Here is a 26,211-nt window from a genome sequence, read left to right as displayed (position 1 = left end):
TGACCAAATCAGATAAGCTCCTTCCTCAAAACCAAAGACAAATCAGGAGAGCTGCTGCTTTGGAAAAATTCATGTCAATGTGAAACTATCTCACAGATCCGTGCAAGCTTCAGATCCACGCAGATCTGTTTGTCAACAGTCACATATCCAAATATCCAAATATCCAAATCTTTGTTCAGGGAGGTCCTAAAATAGCCCCGTGCACAAAAATCACTTTGCTGACTCATGCTGGGGTCCAACACTGATGAACACAATTTATGTATTAAAGCCTATTGTTAATGGATTCAGCAGGTGTGAATCAGTGCAGTGAAAAAATATAAAACTAAAATCAACGAACATCAGTGGGAAACGCAGCGTGTTTCATTTCAGAGCATGAAGCTTTTCTATTTAGAGATTCTTTTCCCTCTTTAACATCTGCCCCGATCTACAGATCCTTCAATGCTGCTTCGCTGCACTCTGTGTGTGTGTGTGGTGTGTGTGTGTGTGTGTGTACAGGCAGACTTCAAACAAGGTCTACTGGCACTGATTTCAGCAGACATAGGTGGGGGTAGGCAGAGACATCAAAGTGGTGCCCTGTTGGTACTCGACAACCCCGCCGAAACCTTCGATCTATCATCGGCCTCGTGGCGTCTTTATCAGTCCTGTCCTGACCCCATCACTGACTCCAACCTCGTCCGTCTTTGTGTCGACTCTGAGGTGGCAGGCTGGCTAATTGAAGACAGACCCGAGCTCAAAGTTAGTCCAGTCATGCAGTGACATCTCCGCTGGTCAATGCCGCAGTGAGGGGTGCAGCTTCGATCTCACTTCTACTGCACTTTAACTGCAGACCAAATAAAGACCTAAAGATGCTTCAGAATCAGCACATGTACTTATTTCAGCTATCCAGAGATTTAAGAAGCACTTAAAGTCACTGACCATCTGAGCCACAAGCATTTAAAAACACAAACCTGAGGCTCCCACATTACAAATCAAGCACTAATTTCTTGTGAAAGTATCTGTGCTCTTGCTAAGCTACAGGTTTGGAGCGTTTTACAGCCCTTTTGTCATCTGCTGTATGTGGGCTAGAACACAGTGCTGGGTGCTTTAGACTCTCCCTCAGGCTGTGAGGAGGAGGGGGAGGATAATGCATGTTGAGAGCCCATTACCAGGAAACATCTGGAATCCCGATCTCATGTTTGGGGAGAGCGCTGCTCCCCTGGGCCCCTCGCGACACGTTTGGGGACTGATGCATTTGGGCCACTTCACCCACCCACAGACGAAAATAAAGCACAGGAATTAAGTAGGGCACATCGTGTGGTTGCAACACAAATAATGTGCAGTAACAATACGCAGAGGAGGTTAAAAACCGAAACATGAAAAGAGCATGTGTTACACCACCTAATCCATCAATGCTGCCAATGAAGCAGATTCTCTCTGAGATCTGTCTCACGGGCAGGAAGTGTGAGAAGATTCTCAGCTGATGTCTCACTGCAGGCATCAGCACCGCCAGCAGCTCACCTGGTTTTCGATAGCTTTGCGGTTTTTGGGGTCGCTGACCACAGTCAGCTGCAGCTCAGCCATCTTCTTCATCTTCCCGTCCATGTCGATCTTCTGCAGCAGGCTGCGGACCTGGCTCCGCAGCAGGCGCACCGTATCCTCCTTCCCCTGGCGCTTGGCCAGCAGCGAGGCACTGGCAGAGTGGATAGCTGTCACCCAGTTTTCCAGGTCGGTCTGGTTGCTGGCCTGGAGGGGAAAAGAAACACTGCTGACCAATATCTCTGTTACATGCATCATGAAGTTATTCTACCACTTATCTCAAAAATCTTGTGCTCTAAGGGTGAAAACGAGTGAAAACAAAGGGACGAACTGACTTCATGTTACAGAGTTTCTCCTTGCTTGCCTCTGGGGGAAGGTCACCTCTGCAGAGATATTTTATTAGAGACACTACAGCATGGCGTTATCTTGGAAGATTGTAATCCGAATGGAGGAGGTGAAATACCAAGGCAGGGTTTTTAGGGATATGTAGATCAGTAAGGTCAAATTTAGGATTTGCTCTCCTTGGCTGGAGAGTTTGAACACTCTGAATTCCTCTGAATTGGTCGTGTTATATTCACACTTGAGGGAAAGGAAGCCAGTGTCAGACACACAGCGGTCAGGTGATGCACTTCACCTGGAAGAGGTAGACGTCTCCATACGAGTTGCTGAGGCAGAACACATTCTCCTTCTTGGGATGCTCAGGAACGGCCTGGACGATGCTGTCCTCGGCCAGCAGGGCGTATCGAGGCGACAGTTCCTGCTCTGGAGAGCCTTTACTGTAAGTCCTCATAGAACAGCAACGTGCAGCCTGGAAAGGAAGAAAACATGCAGACACAATGTCCTTGTTAAAACTGCAGCAGAGCCGCAGTTGTTGCCATAACACTGAAACATAAAAGCCAGAAAAATGTCGCACACTCCCAAAGCCCCCGTGGAATCTGAAAATGCTTCAGTTCACCCTTTTAGTTTCTCTTCTTCAGGAAATACTTTCACATTCACGACTAACTCAAACTGCAAACTCTTTGGCTCAAGGAGACGAGATGGAAGCTCACCTTTCAAGGTCACCCAGTACTGCTTCCACCTGCGTCGTGTCACCAGCTCCAGCTTCCTGTCTTTGTGCAGGGTAACAAGAGGTTTGAAGGAAAGCCAGCCAGCCCGTCGCACCACCCCCTGCTCCTTTTCAAACAGCAGGTCGAGCTGCTCGAGCGAGCCTTCGGCAGATTCGCTGCTGCTGTCGCCTTCCTCGGTGCCCGTGGATGGAGCTCTCCTCTCACCTCCTCCCTGCCCAGTGGCCCGTTTCCAGCTCCCTCATGAAGTTCTCGTAGATATTCTGGCGAAGGGCGTCGCTGGTCGTTTGGTGAATGGCTCCTGAAGATTGGGCCCTGGAGGCTCCGGGAAACCAGAGGAGGCTGGAGACCTGGGAGGGAGAGCTGGTGTCTGCAGTCAGGCCATCAACCCCACTGTCAAAGTTATCACTCAGGTCCTTGTACCTGGGTTCCTGAGGAGGCAGAACAGAGAAGTCTGTTAGAGGAAGGTACAAAGTTGCAGGTGGAATGATTGGATTATAATGATGACTAAAGATAACATTTATTGATTAGTTACCAGTGGAAGTGCGGGGCTGGTTTGTGATGCATTGTGCCTATCCACTGTTTGCCCCTAGACTTCTGTTTGGTACCCGTGAGCTTACACTGGGACAGAAATCGACTCTGCTTCTTTCAATTAGCCCCGCGGCACAGCGAAACTTTTGAAAAATCTAGGCAAACCACTCGAACCTACTTCAAAGTTTGCATTACAGTCTCTAAATTCTTCCCAGGCTGAAAAAGTGGGACAAATTTCCTGTGATGGCACCTGGGAGGTTGGCACCCTCCAGGCTCACACAATTTCACGTCATTTGAGGTCTGCTGTGGCTTCCCAATTCCCCAAATGAACACTTGATGGAATTGCACCTTTCATGCTTAATGACAGCCTACCTACACTTGACTAGATTGCGGCATCGATTCTGCCCGCGGCAACAGAGAGGAGCACTCTCACCGTGCAGACGCTCGGTATGTGCTGTCATCCCAGAGCTCATTCTACAGCTTTTGTTTATTAAAATGTTTTACTAATCTCTGTCCATGTTCCTCCTCAATCCATGCTTCACGCTGCATGCAGTTCAAAACGTGACTGCAGCAAACGGCTCATGTTTAACTCTCCTGGCAGCAATGAACCTGGTAAACTCGGTGCTCACATGAACACAGCCTCTGTTTACCACTATGTCCACTTGTAGCCACTCATGTTTAGTTTGTAGCTGCAGTAAAAATGCATACTGTGCACAGGACACGTTTTCCTGAGCTTCTTCTTTCTTTCTTTTAGCCCAAATCGTTCCAGCCGCTCTTCACTGTCTTCCATCTGCTTTCCATTACGAGCAGATTCTTGGTCTTTGGCATCAGGGTCACAATGTGACCTTTAAACCCACAGGTCCAGGTGGAGGGGAGCCAGAGCTGGAGGTGCTCCTGATCTCAGATGACCTGCTGAAAGGAGGCACTGTGACCAGGCCTTGGAGAAATATTGCACACTGAAGTCTGGCATGAAAACGGCCCCCAAAGGAGAGAGGACATACAGCTCAGTGACTTTAATGGGAACTTGTTGCACGCTTCATTGGTTACGAAGAAAGCAACGGGGCCTCGGGCTTTTGTGAATTTGCCTGATTTTTATAATTAGTTTATATCATACTGCATCATAAATGCAGACTTTGTATCTCTACTACTCGAGTCCTGCTTGACACAATTAGCTGCAATCAGCAATGATTACAGACCTCGTATGAACTTTACTTCTGGATGAGGAAACAAAACTCAACTAACTCTATCCTGCAGCAGTTCATGGCCATAAATGATGGCAGTATAACGGCAACATTACAGGGTCAAACTGCATCACAGCCTCTCGCGTGTTTCACTGGAAATGATCGGACGTTTCAGCACAAGAAGCAGCTTACAAAGTCCTGAAGAAGAAGATGAATGCTCAATTGTTCTTTTCTATCCTTTGTTTAGCTGTGAGGCGCCGCTGACTGAACACCAATCCCCATTAGCAGATTTATTCTCAAAGGAACGTGAGGGGAGAGCAGAAAATCTGAACACAACAACCAGAACAACCATAAGTCATTCATTAACATTAGAGGAGGGGTGGGGTTAAATCTTCAGCTAGGATTTAGTCTCACTCTACAGATCCTCTCAGAGGCTTACAGCTATTCTCTCGGCAGTACCCAAACAGCGTTCTTAAAACTGTTACAAGGCAAAGCTAAACGAATTAATGCAGAAACAATTGCTTCCAAGCCTCAAAGAGGGAGGGACAAGAGTTCAGGCTCAGTTTAAACAAAGGTTTTAGGGCAAATTAAAGCCGGTAAAAACGTCACGTTTGTGCAGCTAAAATCACACAAACGTGCAGAAAACAGGATCTGACAGGATCCGCACCCAAGCATCATTTTACTCCGTCCCCACAGACATTACTGTGGGAGGTGCAATTTAAACAAACTGCAGTTACTGAGTCTGGATTTTAAGATTAGCATGAAGAGATCGACCCTCGCACAGCCAACAGGTAGATCTGACCAACGAGCTAAAAACATGCAACAAGCACTGTATATTAACCAACTACTGCAAAACAATCAATATGCAGTAATACTGCAAATTTACATACCCATAAAAAGTATTCATGACATCTGAATACCAGCCCCGCACTTCTCTTCGTTGGAGCATCGTCCATGCCTCGCATTGTATTAAAACTCACTCCCATCCTTGCTCCCTCCACACAAGAACAACCACACTCAGCGCTGGCTGCCTTACAGATTTCATTTTGTGTCACCCCACTGTGCCGCGTCCTCAGACAGCTGGTGTTGTGTTGCTAAAGGACCAGAGGACGGTGGTTGGTTCCCAGCCATGCCAGGACAACCACTGTGGCCCACAATCAAAGATCTCGCCAGGAAGGAAACTGTCTGTTCACGGAGGTTAGTGATGGCCACGCCCACCTAGGGCTAGTTATGAAGATGACTGCAGTGAGGTATATTTATCTTGTTTGTGTTTTTAAAAAATGGACATGTTCTGTATGCACCCTGTGAGTGATAAAAGAGTAAATCATTAAATCTATGCCACCCCCTAAACCCATCCTGTCCCAGCTTACCAGAGACTTCCTCTTCTTGCGGCTGAGGCTGCCCGTCCAGTCACTGAAGCGTCTGATGCGGTTTTTGATGGAGTCCTTCTTCTGGAACATGAAATCCAGTCCAGCCTGCTCCTGGCGTTGCTCCTGGTCAGGGTACTGGTCTGGGTTTTCAATAATCGTGCGTGATTTGGGCCTGCGGCAGGGCAGGGTGTATGAGGAGTACTGACGGGGCTCCGGGCATTCTTCTTCCAAAGGAACATCCAGGACTGATGCAAAGGACGCTCGATGTGGCCTCTGGCCTGGTGGTGGCTCCTGTAGCTGGGAGGACAAGTCCCCGGCTGTGGGGAAAGTAGCAGCCATTGTGGGCTCCCTGTACAGATCTGTGATGGACAAAGGGGGGGACTGTTCTGCGAAGGACACACTTTGGTGAATGGGGGAGTGTGCTAATGTTCTGCTGCCAGAGCAGGGCTGGTCCTGCTCGCAGAGCTCGGTGCTAGGCCCCCAGGGCGAGTCATACCAGGAGCCGTCAGAGCTCAGTGAACTTCCTTTGCTGGTTCTGGCTGTGGAGGAAGTAGAGGCTGGTGGCGGTCCACCGCGATGATCGTCCCGCCTACTGCCGCTGGAACCAGGCAGACTGGGGGTTGATGCAGACTCCACGTTGGGAGAGAACTTGAGGAGCTGGACGGGGCCAGTGGCCTCGTCCAGGTGGAGGGGATTCCCTGACGTGTTGGTGAACTCCACCCTGAGAGTGCCGTCCTTCTTGATCACCACCCGTGGGCTGCTCTGTTCCCCTAAAACCTCATGTTTATCACTGTGTCCATTTAGGGTGTGCCCATTTAGTTCAGCCCCATATGGATTATCGTCATCTGACATATGCCGCCTCCGTATACCACATCCAGGGGAGCGATGCCAGCGATGCTCACCGGGGCTTCCCCTCGCTCCTTTAGAGATGTAGTCGCAGTGCCGGGTGGAGTAAGGCTGCCGGCTTTTAGGAGGCGACAGGCAGCCACGGCCAGCACACCTGGCCTTGTACCCTGAGCCTACTGGGGCACTTTTCCACCACGTATGGGGAGACAGAGCATCACCTTTGGCTGAGCCTAGCTTTAATGAATATGGCTTCTGTTTCCCAGGGAACATAAAGCTTGTGCCTTTGGGACCCTGAATGCTGTACTGGCTCTCTGAATTTCCCATCCTGACCTGGAAAAAACAGAAAAAGGAAACAAAATCATAGCGTCACCAGTTTTCTATGACTGGAAGGGTCACGGTGCTTACACATCAGAAACAGTATGACATACTGCCGGTTCATCAGAGACATGGACTTATTACTCATAAACAATAACAGGTACACACAAGTCGTTTAAATTACAGTAGCTGCTTCTTGTGCACAACAGCAGGGGGAATAATATGTTGCTTATGTCTTCCAGAGGCAATAACTCATCCTGCTACATCTGGTCATTAATGCTTAAGGTCCACCTCCCTCTCATTTTAGTACATTGTCTCAGATAGGTGACATGAGCAGGCTTCAGTCTGTCCTGGTTGTTCTGTGTGACAGTGTTTAGGACGATGGGAAAAGGCTTCCAGACGGTCCTCGGCTCTCTTACATCAGCATCAGGGAGCCGTGACCGGACAGATCCTCCATTACACAGCTACAGGACACGAAGTGCCAGGAGACTAAGAACATCACCGGATCTGCTGTCACCTGTGATGTGATTGCATAACAGGAAGTAAGGCCGAACACCTCTAACAGCCTTCAAGTCTCTGAATTAGCACACCGAGAAGCTCAGGATCAAAAATGAACCCCGGACCAGCACTTTTTAAAACTTTTTTAATTATGTCCTTTAATCATTCAGGTCAAAGTCTGTTTAAGAGAAAAAATCTCTTTTTGAAGAGTGGCCTGATTATTATGTAAAATAAAGGGCTGAGCAAGGACAAAAACAGAACCATATAAAGAGGACAGAAATGGGAAAAGAGGGGACAGCATCCCTCGAGACTGTACTGATCATTTAAACTTGACGGTTACATAAAATCAAGCATAATGTTGTTGCTGAGCCACATTTGAAGGCCGCAGCTCTTCAGACTCACCTCTGAGGCCTTTTCTCAGACTGAAGCTTCTATGTGCGCGGTGCTCTCCGCCTCATCTCTCAAAATAAACTCAGTCCTCCGTCGTCTGGCTCATCTGAAACACACAGGGAGAAGCTGACTTAGTACTTTTCACAGAACTGTAATTTACTTCATGCACTGAGCTCTGTGTTTGATAACAGGTGTTAAAGAGAAGTTAGAGGGAAGACCTAATCCCAGAGTTTGGCAGGGGGCCGTATTTGCAGTGCGGCACTGCTTTCAGGGAGGGTTGCAGAGTATTTAGGACTATGTCCTCTAAACTCCGGATGCAAAGTATAAGAAAAGATCCAGTAAATTCACTCCTATGTGATCCCAGCAGTGTTACATGAACTGTTACAGGTGGCACATAAAGCAAAGCCACACAGACCCTACAGTACGACCAAGTCTGATGTCCCCAATCAGCCATCCAAAGCAAACATTTGTTGCATTTTTCCACCTCCCAACGAGTAAATGACGTCGTCTTTGATATTTCAAAGCCAGCACAGTTTACCTGGAATCTGAGCTTTTTCATTCATCTCCAAATTTGTCCGGAGCCGGGATCCAAGACAGAAGATAAGTAAAGAGGGCGCCACGTGTCTCTTTGCATCTCGAGGCGGTGCGACTGTCTCGTACGTGTAACAGAACACACCTGAACGCATGCAGCGCGCAGTCTGAGAGTGCTAACCCCACTAAGCCCGGCAGCACACGTACAGCATGTGTAAGGTTACTGTAAAAACAAACCCTGCTGTCAAATGCCCTAACCTTCTGGATTAAGTGATCTGCAGCATTAAGAGTTTATCTGCTCCTGCTTGGGTGCACCTTGACTGTGAGGTGAGATTAAGCAGTGCAGGCTGAGTAAATGAACTGCTGTTAAAGAGTGCTTTTAATGCAGGAAGAAAGAAATTCCAGGAGACAGTTTTAATATAAAGACTTTAAAAATGCACCAAACGGCTCTGCTGGCAAACAAACACATCAAGGATCCACACGAGGAAATTATTCTCTTCTGTTTAGAAGGAGTGAGAAAGCAGCACTCGGAAGTACAGTGGAAACTTGGCTTTGGACGCATGCAGGCCTGGTAATGAACTCGAACCACAGCTCTGACACGATCAGGGCATTAACTGCACATCTGCTCCATTTGACGTGAGTTACAGGAGAAGATGGTGAACATAAGGAGACATAATCCTGAGTTACTGAAGCAGCTTTTCTCTAGGAATACGTTGCAAACTGTATCATAAGATATCCTTTATTTATCCCATAGTTGGGAAAATCCCTAATGCTAGTTGTGCTGAGGCGGTGCTTCTTATGAACCCTGGAAAAGTGTGTTTATGAGTCAAATGTACTTGGATGATCCAACACTTCAGTCCTCTTCAGAAGAAATCTGGCTAAAAAAATAAAATACTTGATCCCCCCCCCCACTTACCCTTTACCTCCCGTGTCTATAACTTTATTTAAACTCCACCTGACCCCCGACTTCTCTGAGCATCCGCTGTTTTCCAAAGCCCGGTTAAGCAGAGGCATATTGAGTCCTGCACCCAGCAGCTAAAAGCAGAGTTAGACCGATTCAAAGTCTCTCTTACTTGAATGGAGAGGAACTAAACTATTCTCTTTCAGCAGTAAAAGACTAAGAAAGCAGCTGTCAGGAATCAACATAAAGCTGGGTGTCAAACTTGTCACAACGACTGCTTTCTTCTAAACACGACTACTGATGCTTTTCTTAGTTTATTCAGGGAAGAGCGGCGCTGTGGGTATGAAAGGCTCAAAGGCGTGCCAACACACAAACTAAGACACACACGTTTGCCTTCTGCTGCATGCTGAACCAGAGTATTGTGTGACTGTTTTCACAGAACAACAAGACAAGTCTTCCTTTTAGCTGCAAACCACTGCGCCCAGTCTTGAACCCTCCCTCCCTCTTCCCCTTCAGTCCTCTGTTCACGTTAAAAAGCTTCCTACAGGCCATCTGCTCAAGGGCAAAGGGACCACTGCCACCCCATTGCTCCTCGGCACACCCCGTGACCTGGCATTCTTCTCAGCCTGGCCCTGGGTGACTCCTACGTAAGCTCCATGTTTAGTCTGGCACTGTGTGCGTCTCGGGTCTGGAGCTCAGGATAACGGTGAGGAATGAGCCACGCCTCAGCATGGTATAAACACAGTAGGTACATCAATTGTTAAGGATGTAACTGCCTTTTTTCCTTCACGGAGACCACCGTGCATTTGTAGCACATAAGTTACAGCCTCCAAACTCTTGCACAAACCCACACACATACACACAGCGTCTGGACCGCCAGGTTTCCTTGAATCTGTGTCCTTGGGAAACAGAACTGCAGGAACAAACCACCGGCACAGCGACGTGAAGCACGGGACCGACCCCCGAGGAACCGGGCCCCACAGTAGCACCGTGCTGCTGTGAGGGGAAGTTTTTAACCCACACTGCTGCAAAATGTAGGAACAGAAATGTTGATGAAGAGAGTTAAGGCTAAGGAAACAGCACACAGTTAATACATGGTTGTACTTGAGGAAATCATAAATCACAGCGTAAGTGACAAAACAACCTCAAATATAATAAAGGCACCAACAAGGTGTCACTCTCCTGAATGATTGTGCACTCGGAGCTGTGAGGTCGTTTGCTATTGGTTGTGACTGTTAACACAATCGCACCGCTTTCCTCCTGTCAAATCACAGCCCACGGGACCAGGCCTTTATCACTCCCCTCTGGCACTGCGACAGCTCACCTCTTAAAGGCACAGTGTGCTTAAAGCTCCCCTCTCTCAGTCACAGTTTAATTGAAACTTATGCAAAACATCCCATAATTCCTGTCACGGCAAAGAAAAACAACAACAGGAAGTGAACAAGAAGAGAAAATCGGGTTATCGGAGCCAACGACCACGCCACCTCCTGCTGAGTTTTTGTCATATGAAGCAGATTTTAAGTATCCCGCGGTTGTTTGCTTATGAGGAGAAATGTCTATCTATGAATCACTTGGTGAAAGCCCATAATACTGTGTGGTGGATGCAGCCAAAGCCACCAAACATCCATCAAAGTGCTTGTTAAGTGTCTTTCAGACTTTTTCATTATACATTTAGAAGCTCTGGGCCTGGCTGCCGACCAAAAATGACATGGCAGCCTCCTGAAAGATTTATACATGTATGCCACTGCCATTCCACACTAATGCCAAGAAAATGAAAATGTTTCCAAACACTTTTGTGCGAGGAGCCACGCAAACATCCACAAACTCCAACAGGAGACACAAAGTTTCAACAACAGAACAAGTTTGTCAGAGTTGTTCTCGTGAGTGAACGCGAGTCAGAACATGACGACCCTGAAACACACCAGCAGAGTGATAACGTCTCAGACTGCTGCGAAAGATTACTCTGTTGTGTCTTCATTTACAAGGATACATGCTGAAAGCACGCACCTGCAGGCAGACCGTATCCAAGAGATACAAAATGAAGCCCAGGCTGCTATCCAGCAGATACAGGTGGGAGCTGAACAGCACTCACACATGCAAACACGCTGGGTAAACCACACCTGTGCATCTGGATAATGGGAAGCACAATGCAGCCTCTGCGCCCCGGCCTCTTCTTAATCCAGTAAACAGGAGAAACAAAGGCAGAGAAAGATAAAACTCCGTAGCATGCCTTACCTCTGTGGCCTTGGCTTTAATCTAAAAGCTCTTTGAAGAGCTTGGAAAGGAGAAATCTAGCTGCTGTTCTCTGATCTGGATTCACTCTGGGGAGGCTTGTTGAGTCTTAAAGAAACATACACACACTGCATCTGACTCACGCACAGCCAGGCACACTGGAGGACACGTGGAAACTCCCTCCCGGCTTTGGAGAAGCAGCGAATCACAATCCTCCAGGGGTAACCCTGGGTAACGGAGCGCCAAGAGGAAAAACCAGAGAGGAAAAAGTGAAAAGTTCTCAACAGAAGAGCTCTCTTAGGAAGAGGGGCAAGGATGTTTTATAGCTCTCATCCATTTAGAGTCTCCGCTGCAAAAAGGCTGCGCTGCTCCACTGTTGTTTTTCCGACATCCAGCTTTTCCGTTGGCGAGAAGCAGGATGCAGGGTCCGCTGCAGCCAAGGTGGTTTTCCACAGCCGTTTGAGGGGATTGGGCGAGACTAGCTTGCGTGTAATGGCTGCAGCTCTGCCTGGGAGGCACTGCTGAGGGCGCAATGACTGGAGCTCTTGTCTGACCCTAAATACCACAATGACCCCAAGAGGAGGCCAGAGTGGCAGCCAGCTACCACTGAGAGAGACGCATGAGTAAGTGTAAGAGGAAAAAGTGCAGTGACTGAGGACAGAGGTTTAGTGTATTTAAAAAAGAGCTGGACAGCGACACGTCTGAGGGGTTTGAAGGTTTCTGGTGGTCAGAGGGTCCATCCCAGTGTGAGGGGAGGCCACTTAAAATGCAACAAAACTTCCCTGGAATCAAAATGAGTGTTGTGACTAAGCCTCAGCCCAGCGGAGACACATCGGAGACCGCCGTCAGGCTCAAAAACATTTCTCTCTGGTTCACATAGCTGTGGTCACACAGTCAAACTGGACCCATTAAAAAGCCACAGCAGAACAACACAACATCAGAACTGGACAAAGTGTGCCAGACTGCTCCAAAGCCGGTCCCTGCTCTCACAATCCAGTTGTTTATTTCAGAGTCGGTGAATATTATTGGATGTTCAGGGACACGCAGTGAAAACAGAGCTTACAGCATATTTAATAAGGACGCTCAGTTAGGCTCTCCTCCAGAAACGATCTTAATCTGAATAGCTATTCAAAGTCACGTCCACGGCCCGCCGTATGAGCAGCTGTGAAACAGCCTTCCATCAGCTTCTGCTTGACATGGAGACACAATATCAGCAGCGTTCACCAGAGCTAAACAACATTGTTAGCAGCACAATAGTCCTCGTGGCCAAGTCTGAGCTCCTCTCAAAGGCCTTTGTCTGCCTGTAGATGGAAGCAGCTAAAAGGTTGGTCAACAGCACACTTGCAGTGACTGGGAGGCATGAAAGGAGTGAGGCGCTGAGAAAGAAAGGAGGCAGGCAGGGCTGCTGTGATGCATATTCATACAGAGCAGGTGCTTGGTCTAATTCCACCCGGCCAAATGGTCTGACCCCTAATTATGATCAATTAAGGCTCCAACAAGCGCTGCTCACCAAAGCCGGATCAAATCCCTCGGTATCCAAGCTCTGAGGAACTCACTCGTGCACACATCTCTACATGACTCTCATTCACATCTCCGAGCACTGAACTAATTCCAAACTGGGCAGGTAGTGGGGGCTGTAGGTCACACTGCTCTGCATAAAGACATAATTCAAGAAAACACCAATGCACCGTGTGTGTGTGTGTCTGTGTGTGTGTCTGTGTGCACCCAGGAGCAGAACTGCAGTGAAATAGGAGACGATGTAACTGACAGGAAAGGAACCTTCAGCAGAACACAAACACTCTGAAACACTCCAAATCCCCTCTAATACTGAGCTCTGAAGGACCCTGATGGCCTTTTGGTTACTTGGCTCGATAATAAGAGTGTGAGAGCCCCTCACAGATCCTCACCTTGGATTTAAGATCACAGCTGTAACAATTACACACACACACACACACACACACACACACACACACACACACACACACACACCCTCCCTAAAAAAATGCTACTTTAAACAGATTATCAGTGCAACATGAAGATAAATAAAAGCTTTTAAACTGATATTTAACATCTAATATGATGCAACTGCAATCCCTATTTATTTATTTACACCTACAATATCAGTTTGGTCAGTCCTTCCTATCACTGCATTACAATAATTCCTTATTATATGATAAATTAGTACAAAGACCTAGGCCTGGGCGATATATCGAGTTTTTTAAAAATATCGATATATTTTCATACGTGATATAAGATGAGACAATATCGTTTATATCGATATAGTGTAGGTCGCCTTACAATCATACTTGTAGATCCACCAGTTCACTTTCTCTTCTCCCAGTTTGTCTCTGCACAGCTTCACGCTGCCCCGCCTCTCTCCGCTTCACCCGTAAATCCTGCAGGAAGCGACCGTGACTTTGTTGCTACATTTAGCGGCTTTTCAAACCCCGCTGGCGACTATTTTCCCCCAAAAGCGACTAGCGACAAATTTAGCGACTTTTCCCAGTGAGGTCGGAGAGTTTTGGAAACCTGAAATCCTCCGCTGTCGCTGAGTTTTGTGTACACACAGCCTTCGTACAGTGTCCGTTCGCAGGCTTTGGCATCGCCCGAACCCCCAACAGTCCCTGGCTGCAGGTAAGAGAGCGCCGCCATACGCAGCAGAAGTTGGTTTGTGCCGTAAGCAGAGGTGGGAAGTAACGAAGTACAAATACTTCGTTACTGTAGTCTCTGGAGCTTGAAAAAGGCGACTGGACTTCTTTTTGTTTCTTGAAGACGTTTCACCTCTCATCCGAAAGGCTTCTTCAGTTCTCAACCAAATGGTGGAGAGACCCAGGTATTTAAACCCCTGTGGGCGTAGTCCCCTGGAGGTGGTTATGACCCTCTATTGATCATGTGCTTGAACACATGTGCCCAGGTGTGAAGGGGGCGTGGGTCATATTTAATCAGTGGTTTCAGTTGAAACCAACTTAGGACTCCGCTCCATTGTTTCCTGTGGCCTATTGAGGTCACTGGAACAAAGGTGTGAATGGGGGTTGAGACGTCTGGGAAGGGAGCTCAGGACAGCACTGTAAGCGGGGGAAAGTTGGTGACGTAATCCACCTCCTCTGTTCAATGATGGTTGTTCACAGTGGACATAGATGGCTTCTTTCACTCCTCTTTCAAACCATCTGTTTTCCCTGTCCAAAATGTGGACATTGGCATCCTCAAAAGAGTGCCCTTTTTCCTTCAGATGCAGATGTACTGCTGAATCTTGTCCTGTCGAAGTGGCTCTTCTATGTTGTGCCATTCGTTTGTGAAGAGGCTGTTTGGTTTCACCAATGTAGAGGTCCGAGCACTCTTCACTGCACTGAACAGCATACACTACATCGCTGATCTTGTGTTTGGCGGGTTTGTCCTTGGGATGAACCAGTTTTTGTCTTAGGGTGTGACTTGGTTTGAAGTATACTGAGATGTCATGCTTGGAGAAAATTCTTCTGAGTTTCTCTGACAAGCCTGACACATATGGGATGACAATGTTGTTCCTCTTGTCCTTCCTATTCTCTGTAGTTTGTGTTTGGCCTTCATTCCTGTGCATCTTAGCTGATTTGATGAAGGCCCAGTTGGGGTAACCGCATGTTTTGAGGGCTTTCTTAATGTGTGTGTGATCACATGATCAATAGAGGGTCATAACCACCTCCAGGGGACTATGCCCACAGGGGTTTAAATACCTGGGTCTCTCCACCATTTGGTTGAGAACTGAAGAAGCCTTTCGGATGAGAGGTGAAACGTCTTCAAGAAACAAAAAGAAGTCCAGTCGCCTTTTTCAAGCTCCAGAGACTACTATGACCTGGATAACTGAGAATCTACACAGACATATTCGTTACTGTACTTAAGTAGATTTTTCAGGTATCTGTACTTTACTTAAGTATTTATTTTTCTGACTACTTTTTACTTTTACTCCCTACATTTTTACACAAGTATCTGTACTTTCTACTTCTTACATTTTCAAACAGACTCGTTACTTTTTAACGTCAGAGAGAAGTTTGCATTTCCGGTCAGTGCGCCGTCAAACATAAAACGATCTGAGCCTAAATGGAGGAATAATAACATAAGAGACAATCGTACTGCGTATCCTCCATCACCGGGGCTGATCTCGTACAAAGGGATTAAATACGCAAACCCATATAATTAATGTATCATTTATAGCGCTATAATCGGGCCGGACCGAGTCCGTAAGTTGCGCTGCGGCACATAAACAGCTTAGCTAGCGCTACTGAAGAGGAGCGAGCATGAAGGGAGTAACGTGTGGCAGGTAAATGCAACGTTTCTAAATGCTCAACAAATATCAGCAAACACACAAAGTGTGTGCAGTTTGTCACACAGTGTGTCTGCTAGCTAAAAGAAGAGCTGCTGCATTTCAGGGAGAGCAAAGAGAGAGAAGTTCACTCAGATATTGAGAAAGAGGACAGGAGAGGAAGAAGAGAGGTTAGATTTAAAGGTAAGGACTGGAAAACAAACTGAAGTATGCTGACTGTGTTATTCAAAGATTGTATGAAAATACTGCAGTTTAGTGTGTAATAAATAGGTTAGCTTGTTGTACTGTATTTACAGTAAAGCTCTGTGTTGGACTGGAGCACAGTGTTTGTGTTCATGGTCAGAGTTACAGGTTACATCAGTGCAGCAGAGATGAGTTTGAATCAAAGCTGCTGATGCTGAGATTCATTCACTGAATCCAACATTTCTACAGCCTGTATGCTGTCAGTGTAGGGGATGGAGATCAGCTCAGAGAGCTGTGAAATACTGGGTTACATCTTTGTGAGTTCAGTTCATCCACACAGAGCAGTAAACCTCAGAGCAGCAGCAGCAGGTCAGCTGATCACAGCCTGCACACCAACATGATTTACTGGAGCTCACAATAGAAAGCTGTGATTCTTCTCCCCATACAGAGACACTACAGCTGATCTTAGGGTTCCTCCACCTTCTGAATCCCACTGTAACCCCTGAGTATCCTCATGTTTGTGTTTAGGTGGAGGCACAGTCACCCTCTACTATGGAGGACACAGAGAACAGAGCTGTGTTTAAATTCCCTTTCACAGTTTGTGTCCTACAGAACAGATTCAAGCTGAGTGCATTCATTAGGATTAAAATTTAGATTGGAATAACATTTGTATTCTCATGTTTTATTTTATATTATTACAATAATATATAATAAGGTTCAGTTTGTTTTACACAAAAATAGCAGGTAGAAACATCCTCCAAAGAACTACTTTTACTTTCTTACTTTGAGTACATTTCAGAGCCTGTACTTTTTTACTTTTACTTAAGTAGAGAAGTTGAACCAGTACTTTGACTTTTACTAAAGTATTTTTTAACATAAGTACTTGTACTTCTACTTAAGTACAGAATGTCAGTACTTTTGCCACCTCTGGCCGTAAGTCACGTGACCTTAACAGCGGAAGTGGGTCTTTTTCGTGTGCTTGCAGACGCCGAATTGAGCGGGTGAGCCCGTTGCTGTGACACATCAGCGCATACGTCTATAGATTTACTGAGATGGCTAAAATCCTGCAGATGGAGTTTTGTTCAGTCTGTCACAGTACTGGATGTACAGGAGTACACACAGGAGGAAGTACTTTCCAGTGAAGTAGACTTCACCAGACTGGCTTTGTAATGAATCAGTCAGCCTTTTGCTGTTTTTGCTCTGTATTTTTTCTATTTACATTTTAATAGCACAGCTGTGAGCTTTTTTATAGGGGAAAAAAAGCACTAATTTATTTGAGGAGCACTGTTATTTAAATATGCAATAGTTGATTTTTGAGCAATTTCTCATGTACACCTACAGCTCAATGTTAATAAATTTGGGACACGGAGCTTTGACTCTGAAGAGCCTTTTTGTTTATACCTTTGGGAAGAAAAAATATCGAGATATATATCGTACATCGCCATTCAGCTAAATAATATTGAGATTAGGGCTGCATAAAACGATTATTTTAGTAATCGAGTATTCTATCGATTATTCCAGCGATTAATCGAGTAATCGGATAAGAAATACTTTTTTTTATTAACAGTTTATCTGCATATTTTAACTTCCGTAATGCAGTTTCTCGCCATGTGAACAAACAGCGGTGGATGGAGCAGCTACAAAGTTCTCTTTTCTTCACCTTAACACTTGCTGATCAGGTGCTTGATGAAGGACCTCCAGCTGTTTCACAGATTTAATGGTGGTTACTAAAAGAAAAAGCTGCTGTTTTGGACGCTGGAAAAACGTTTCCTTTTTCACTACTTGAGCTCACCGTCACAGCTTCGCCTCTTTGCGCTTGCGCAGTTAAAACCGCTGCCTGCTATGAGTGTTTTCAAAAACTAGTGGCTGCGGGAGCCATGGCGCATGTGTGAGTAATGGTGTAATGCTTTGTATTCACAAGCATTCTCGAAAATACGTTTCTACTGCAGGTCTATATTTAGTCACTAATAAGGGATTAAAGTATAAAAAATATTTTGAAGGAGCCCCTCGGTCCTGGGGGGCGGGCCTTCCGGTACCGAACCATCGCTAGTGCTAATGGCCCGCGCTCGCTAGCAAACCAGTTCTGGTAGCTACAGCTGAAGTGAAGACAAAAATAGCAGCTGAAATTCTCAGCGAGCACAACACACACAGACACACAGAGAGCAGTGGAGGCGTGGAAATGCATGTCAGCGACAGTTGCCACCCGTCCCGTAAAGTACGGAACACGGCATGTTACGGAGCCGTATTCCACGGAGTCCCGTAACATACGGGGTTCTGTATTTTACGAGACAGGTGGCAACTCTAGTGATGATCCACTCTGTGTTAAAGGAAATCCATCGCAGCGACGGAGAGCTTTTTAGAATGTGTGCTTGTGTATACGTGAGTGATTCACACTCCAGTCCAGTAGGTGGCGGTAATGCAGTTCTATGTTGGTTTGCCAGCCCCCAATAAACCCACAAAAAAACGTCAGCACTAATGCTGCTAATGCTAGTGAGGAGCGCCGCTTACACCGAGACAGCTGAGCGCTGCAGAGTTTAAACGAAGCATCGACACAGTAAATTTGTGTCGATAAATTTTTAGAATCGATTTAATCGAGTTAATCGATGAATCGTTGCAGCCCTAATTGAGATATTACTTTTGGTCCTTATCGCCCGGCCCTACAAAGACCACAGCGAACAGCAAAAATTAATGGATGGATTAATCACTGTAACAAAGTCCAACACTAAAACTAACCAATGTTTTTAATGTATTTTAGTTTATTTTTAAAATCCATATCGTGACTCCAATCTGAGGATATCATCGTACCTCAACAAAAATCAGAGCAGGATTTTTTTTCCCTCTGTTTGACCTCTGCATGCACCCAGATTAGTGACTGCACCTCGTCTTAACTTCACATTAACTAAGCCATCTATTCCATTTAGCGTGGGCAGGCACCCCCACTCTCCATGTAAATGACTCTTTTTTATATAAAATACATTCATTATAGCACGTTTAACCTCAGACCGACTGCTTGCTATAATCCATCTTTGATGGAAAAAGTCACATTGGTGGAGCGATTGTGAAGGATGGAGCACAGGAAGAGAGTCAGAGGGAGAAATATGAGGTTTCAGTTAGCATGCTAATATTCCTCATCTCTCTCATAAACGCCGTGATGGAGCCGTTCTCGTGGCTGGAGGCCGTTTATGGTTTGGTGCCATTGATTATCCTGTTCACTGGGGATTGTAGTCTTCAGTAATTTGTGAGTAAAACATCCACCGGGAGGAAATAAATACATCTTAATTGCTCATTTTAGCAGCAATTAGTTCACTGCCTCACACCGAAACATCAATTTAGAATATTAAGTGTCTGGATTTGCATTCAAAATAAAGCCCAGTGGGACGGACAGAGTGGTGGGGGTGTGTGGGGGTGTGTCTAGGGGGGATGTGCAGTCATTAAGTTGGGTGCATGCGGGTGGGGTGGTAGACTGAGGGAATTTATTTAAGCTGGGATACTTTAAGCTGGGGTGAAAGGTCAAGTCCTTTGTGCAGTGCTGGGTTCCACCCTGAAACCCGCTGCATATCTTTTACAAATCAAATACTAAAGTTGATCGTGTGATGAAAGATACAAAAGTAGCCTTTAAGAAAGCCTTGATGTTCATTTCCACAAACTTTCAAAAGTAGGAAAAAATCCATCTCTAAAAATGTGTAAAAAGAAAAGCTGCATCTTTCATATCCTGTGTCATTCAGAGCACTGAAAGGTTATCCCTCCCACCATTCATCATCTGTTCCTCCTTCTCTCCCTCCTCATCCCTCTGTTCCAAACTGTGGCATCTCAGCTCCCCGCCAGCCTCCCCTGCTGTCATCTCAGCTCCGTGTCTGCAGATCGGCGCTCCTGTCAGACGAGGCGGGCCGAGAGTTCGACACCAACTTCAAATTAACCAGGATGTGCCGCTGCGTTCGTGCTCTCTGCTAACAAAAGAGGGATGACGCGTGTGAACGGACGGCACCGGAGGGACGGCGCGCTCCGCTCTGCTCACAGTGTTAAAATCCAGTGTGAGAAATGTCGGATAGACGTCTTCAGGGGCTTTCTTTAGACTCAGGATTTACTCAAGGATGGGGCAGCTTCTCTCTGTTACACAGTGGTGTGTGTGTGTGTGTGTGTGTGTGTGTGTGTATACGCGTGATAACAAACAGCTGGAAGAATCCAGGTGCAAATCAGCTTTCCATCAGCTTCTCCGCTAATTAAGCAGCTTAATGGAAAGAGGAAGGTCATTGGGGGGGTTAAATCTGTAAAAGACACACACACACACACACACACACACACACACACACACACAAACCTTTTCCAGAGCTGCAGTATTTCTGGCATTCACACTGATTGGTATTCCCACTATTTAGCTGGATTGATTTTCCAGTGCAATCAGCACGCTCTCACTCACATCTCAACATCTGCAGCAGAACATTTCAGGCTTGATCACCTTCATGTCGTTCTCTTGTATTCAACTCAAAGCAGAGCGAGCTTTGAGAGCCTGTCTTCCAAAATGCGTGCTGGAGAACAGGAGTAACAGAACGAATGACAGCAGTAAATACAAAACACGTGCAACAAGGGTCAGATTATACAGGCTCCTGAGGAAGATGGGCCAAAGCACATCAGCTTCCGTATTTAAAGGGGGCAAAGATATCTCCTCGCAGATCAGAGATAGGGAACAAAAAGCGCCTCTGAACAACAACATTATGGAGTAACCTTCAGGAAGGGCAGACTGGATCCGAGGCATCATCAATAAAGACAAAACCTTTCCCACCTTCAACATTTTGCCAAAGTTCACAGTGACTTTTTGCACGTCTGAGCGTGAATGCATAAAACAGCTGCATTAAACCGATTCACACTCTATTATCGCCACGGGCTGCAACATAATCTGTCACACGCTACGTTTCGTAAGCTCTAGTGATTAATACGATCGGCCTGGGACCCACTCGCTCATTAGCACAGCAACAGTCACTGTGGCAGTCGTGTGAGGCACACTTCTGGATCCCTAAGGTGATCCATCAAAGATCATTGACCACTGCAGTACACAGTCAGTCATACAGCTGTTAGAGGTCACACAGGACACAACGAGGACCTGCGGACTGAGAAGATGGGAGGTGGGCACGTACAGTAATCGATGTTCTCACACAGAAAGCAGGAATCACTAACACACACATGCAGCATCAATCACTGGATGCAACGGGAAAGAAGAAGCAGAAATCGATTCATCTGCGATGTGAGCAGGACAAAGTGAACTGCTTAAAGTGCCCCAGAGGTGAGCTGGCATGATAAAAGCTGCGCCTTCAAATCAAAATGACATGCGGCCGGTGGCTACGGCTCTATCCGGGGTAGTAAGGCAAACAACCACGTCTGGCTTTGTCCCAGCAGACACACAAACCATACACACACCTGCTAAGCTGGCACATCCTGCTGCAGGGGAGGGCCAAACAGTCTGCATCCAGATGCTCTGTGGGTGTGTGTGTCTGGGGAAGTGTGTGTGGCGCCTCGTCCCATCCATCACTGCCACAGGCATGGATTAATCCCTCTCTGCATTCTTGAGGGGCTCTGACGCCAGAGGGAGTTTACCCCTGTGGCCTCCCCCATCCTTGTTATAGAGCACCAGTCATGCCCCCCGCCCCCCACTTTTGGATAAGGAAAAAACTTTATTTAAGTCTGTTGGTCTTTCGTAAGCTGATGGTTCACTCATGTAATTCAAGCTTTAAGAAAAACAAAAAAACAGAAACAGGTTGACGCTGACAGAAATGGTAATTCAAATTTTGTCTCCCTGTGCCAAACTGGGCCATATGCTCGGGGTGAACTAGCGCTCTAACTGGCAGCCTCTCGCCTTTAATGGCCAATTAAAGGGCTAAAGCGTAGCTGCAGTCAGGCCAGACGACACATGAATCACTCGGCTCGCTCTGATCGGGTTATTGAGCATCCTTCTTTTGTCACACAGGTTAGGACACCATCTGAGTGATAGCACAAGAAATTGACCTTATTTTTATAAATGTGAGGAAAAAAAACAAAAAACTCGACACCGACCGCTGGCTCAGCACTCTCACCGCTGCTCGTACATCACCATCACGTCTGCTGAAGCCTTAAACTGTGACACAGGCAAAAGCCAAGATGATGCTCTCAGTCTATGAGAGGTGGTTAGGCTAGCCTGGGCCTGTCGGGCTGGTGTGCCCGTTGCGGTGAAGGTTAACGTAGATAACAAAGGACGCGCCACTCAGGAAACCATTGCGAGTCATTACCAGAAGTAATTAATGCCCTAATTACGGCCTTTCTTTTAACACAATGGCAGGTGTGAAATACTCAGGTGAACGTTACCTGGAGGAGACGCCAACCGTCATCACGTGTCACCTCATTTAACTCACCACAAAAATGCTAACATGACATAATTAAGTGCAAATCTGCTCATGATGTGGTGAACCTTTGCTAACACTGCAGCACTGATCTGTGTTACTGGAAACAAGAGAACTACAAACTAGCAGGATTATCCCTCTGCTCCAGAATGGGGGATTAACTTGTTTGAAACCAGTTTCAGGGTTGCATTACTTTTTAGCTCTGACCTCCTCCTGTTTTTTGCAGCAAACCCCAGACCACATCACAAATGCACTGCACAATGCAGGGATGCAGTTCTTTCAGTTTCAAGTGAAAATTTAAGTGATGATTCACCAGAGAGGCTTTGGTATTCTCATCACGCTGTCAAACCAGCGTGATACAAGTACACATCCTCCCCTCTCGCCCAGCTGAGAGGAGTCGGCCAGCCGGCTGTAGATGGTAGGATAAAGTGGTGGAGTTGTCAGCATCATTTCATGGACCTACATCAGAGGCCTGTAAACACAGGACCACAGGCTGGAGGGCTATATAAACCATCCATCAGGTGAAGTCAGCTCTGTTTAGACACGTTTTGCTGTACCCAGAGCCTATACACGTGTTTATGCACAGAAACATTATTCACCGGATAAATGTCCTTAAACACTCTGCAGCCTCTAATAAGGACATATCCACAGAAATAAAGTAACCATCCTCTGATGGTCCTCACAGCTACTGAAGAGGACAGAACTGTTGAACTGGCTGCTGATCAAAGCGAGTGCTCCGGTGAACCGACAGTGTCTGTTACTGTCCACAGACAAGAGACGAGTCTGCGTTAGACTGTCTGCTAAACATGGAGCTGGTGAGGAGCACAAACACACACACACACACACACACACACACACACACACACACACACACACACACACACACACACACACACACACACACTTTATCGAAGGGTGTAATGGGCTCCGTGATCCGAAATGCCGGCAGTCTGGGTCCTCCACAATCATCAGCGTAAGCCACACTTTACATATGGATTCTTTTATAGGGACCGGGACTGGAAGCTAACACATGTTTACTGTGCCCAGTATGTTACCCTCTGATTCACACATCATCACTGTGGTTTAAGCTGAAAACGAGCTCGTTAACCTGACTCAATTGTGTTATTCTTGGAAATCACCACCGCACACATAAGATAAGATGATCCTTTATAAACATCCATGCAGAGAGACTTCCTGCCACCGTGAGCACGTCTAAATATCTGCAAATGAAGTGATGCAGTGTGAGCTTCATGCAAAGCCAGATTTTTATTAGCATATATTTAAGGACTTTTTGATGGCAGGTAAATCCACTATACACATCTGGACTAACAAAAACCAGCCACACCTGGTGGAACAAGAGCTAAAGACAGCATGAAGCTCTGTGTGTGTGTGTGTGTGTGTGTGTGTGTGTGTGTGTGTGTGTGTGTGTGTGTGTGTGTGTGTGTGTGTGTGTGCACGCGCTGGGGGAACAAATTAAGGCCACACTGGCAGCTCCTGCAGCTCGACACTTACAAACAGGTTTGCCACCTGTGGTGAGTGTCGACACGAGTTTGCGTGTCCCGGTCCATGACATACTTTCTGTCCACAAAACTGTGTCAAGGGCTAATCTGCGACTCACTGAGTACAACGCTGTGTGAAAGTGTGCCTGTGAGCAAAGTGTAACTGTGCATTTGTCTGACTCCTTTACTTTAAGTAGGAACAGATTTTTAGTCTTAACATCATGACGAGGGTTCCACAGAGCTCACCCTGAAGGAACCGAACGAGATTAGATTTCATCGTTGAATTATCCCAAGAAATTAGCTGGGAGCCTTTATTGACCTATAATCCACAACAGGTGCTCGACAAAGCACTCAAGCAGCACCTGTGTTTAACCAGCAAAGTTAAATAAATGCAGCAACAAAGACTGAACTGTGCAACCAGTCTCACAAGTCACGAGGATGCAGAGGCACGTGAACTCATTCGAGTGCTGTGAAAAAGTCAGAGGCAAATCTCTACAAAGCAAACTCCTTTGTCCTCCTCTGCAAAGCCTTTTCAGTGAGGAATGCAGCTCAGGAGGGCTGATAACACAGAAACAAGCCAAAGCGGGCACCGGACGCCTCCTCATCGCAGGGCACGGCAGGGCTCGGCTGAGCACCGGCAGCTGTGCCACATATGCGCCGCTTTTACCAACATGATCACATTAAGGCTCCTGCCAAACTCGTTATTATCCCATTCATATAGGGAGGATCAAGAATGTCAATGAAGACCGTGCTCATTATACAGTCGCCATGCCCACAAAGAAACAAGTCCTCTCACACGATTACAGTAAATGAACAGTTGTGCTCGGGCTGACGGGCTTTCTTTCCTGACTTTGAAAAATTAGTCCTTCACTTTTATTCAGCAAAATAAATTCCTCAGCTAATTGAATCAGTGCTCACAGGCAGATGCGAAAGCCCAGCGAGGTCCCACAGGACAGGCTGGAGGAATCGACAGGCAGATGCTTCGACCGGCAGAGGTCACAAAAGGTCAAGCTGTTCCATTATGAGAGTACAAGGGTGGCATTTATTCACAGGCTTTCCCTCCTAAGCTGGTGTGGGCTCAGAGGGAACAGAGATGGATGCTTAACCCTTGAGGCATATGGCCAACGACAAACAATGCAGCGTTTCTCTCATGACTGGTGGAGATAAAGCCACCGCTCTGCTCACGCCCACTGAGAGAAAGGTATTTAAAAAAAGAGACATGAAAAGAAAATTACTGAAGAAGCCGAAAATGTCAGGACTTCTCAGATCTTACTGTGTGGTGCCATCGAGGCTGGCTGATAAAAGAAAGCGTGAGGAGCAGAGCAGGGCTTTCCTGCAGCAGTGACCACAGAGGCGCTCTAACCTGATCCGACTCGTCTGCAGTCCCTGTGAAACTGTTTTGTCTCACACTACATCAAAGTGACGCGGCTGCGTGGCGGCTGCGTGGCGGCTGCGCTCAGCGTAAACACGAGCTCTTCCTCACTTGTCAGGTACAAATGTGTGTTGACCCAGGACTCCTACGGTTAGCTGGGAGCTCGCTGTACGTCTCGCCAAAAGGGTCCGGACATTAAACACGATGGTATGGATGCTGGGAAAGATCGGAAAAAATGAGTGCAGTCTTCCAGCTTGTTAAAATACTTGTTGGCTTAGAAAAAGAAAGCCCCGTGGCTCTGTATGATAGGATAATTAGCAGAAGCAGCAGGCACGTCTGGGACCAAACATGAACACTTAGACAACTCCCATTAGAGACACACACACACCCATCAGTTTTTAGGAAAGCTGCCCACTAATGGCTTATTTTACTATTTTACTTAGGGGCCAACTGAGTGTGGAAGACAATGAAAAACAATATGTTTCCAATTACTGAAATCAAAATGAACATATGAATCACAGAGAGGGAGAAAAATGGATACATGAAGCTAATAATCCAATATGACTGTAAGTACAGCTTTTCCTCAAACTGCAGCAATCATCTCAACTGTCAGGAAAACCCAGTTCCTGGCATTTCTCACTACTGTTATTATTAGCTTAAGCCTGGGCATGCCAGTGCGGACCGATGAGCTGCAGTATATCGTTATTAGTACAAAAAGCGGTAGCCACGAGTTTCCAGTGAAGCCGATTTCTCCACGCGAGCAGACCTCAGGGCTTCCCGCTGGAGACGAAACCACTCGCTCACAAAATGACCACAGAGGAGCGCCTGAAGAGACAAAGATGGTTTTCCCAATAACCGGAATAACTGCGATATGTTCCTGAAGTTATTCTGTCACAGTCGGAGTCTCTGCCAGGAACAATCACACATTTGGACTCAATGAAAACCTGTCCCCTCTAAAAGCCTGAGCAGAGACGCAAACAGTCAAATGAAGCTTTCTAGCAGCCGTTTGTGTTGACGGAAGATGAATCGCAATAACCTGGAGACCAAACAGCAAACTGCATGTCAGTGGGCTGAGTGACACAACATCAGCCACCTATTAGTCACCAGGCAGGGCGTGCTCC

The 26,211-nt window shown here is 46.6% G+C and overlaps 2 protein-coding genes across 2 annotated transcripts in view; both read right to left on the bottom strand.

The window, feature by feature from the left end:
- Nucleotides 1-2,694, bottom strand: part of tiam2a (TIAM Rac1 associated GEF 2a) — a 34,722-nt gene extending 32,028 nt beyond the window's left edge. Inside the window, exons 1-3 of the mRNA XM_030718359.1 lie at nucleotides 2,565-2,694; nucleotides 2,150-2,323; nucleotides 1,498-1,722 (exon numbers count right to left, since the gene is read on the bottom strand). Coding sequence (XP_030574219.1) covers nucleotides 1,498-1,722; nucleotides 2,150-2,305 — 381 coding nt within the window. The 5' untranslated portion in view covers nucleotides 2,306-2,323; nucleotides 2,565-2,694. The remainder of the gene's footprint in view (nucleotides 1-1,497; nucleotides 1,723-2,149; nucleotides 2,324-2,564) is intronic.
- Nucleotides 2,695-7,722: 5,028 nt separating this feature from the next.
- Nucleotides 7,723-26,211, bottom strand: part of scaf8 (SR-related CTD-associated factor 8) — a 71,517-nt gene continuing 53,028 nt past the window's right edge. The window contains exon 21 of the mRNA XM_030718353.1: nucleotides 7,723-7,816. The gene's annotated coding sequence lies outside the window, so the exon portion shown is untranslated. The remainder of the gene's footprint in view (nucleotides 7,817-26,211) is intronic.

This window comes from Archocentrus centrarchus, chromosome 22 (genome assembly GCF_007364275.1).
Source record: "Archocentrus centrarchus isolate MPI-CPG fArcCen1 chromosome 22, fArcCen1, whole genome shotgun sequence".
Taxonomy (NCBI): domain Eukaryota; kingdom Metazoa; phylum Chordata; class Actinopteri; order Cichliformes; family Cichlidae; genus Archocentrus; species Archocentrus centrarchus.
This window is presented reverse-complemented; position numbering and strand designations above follow the sequence as displayed.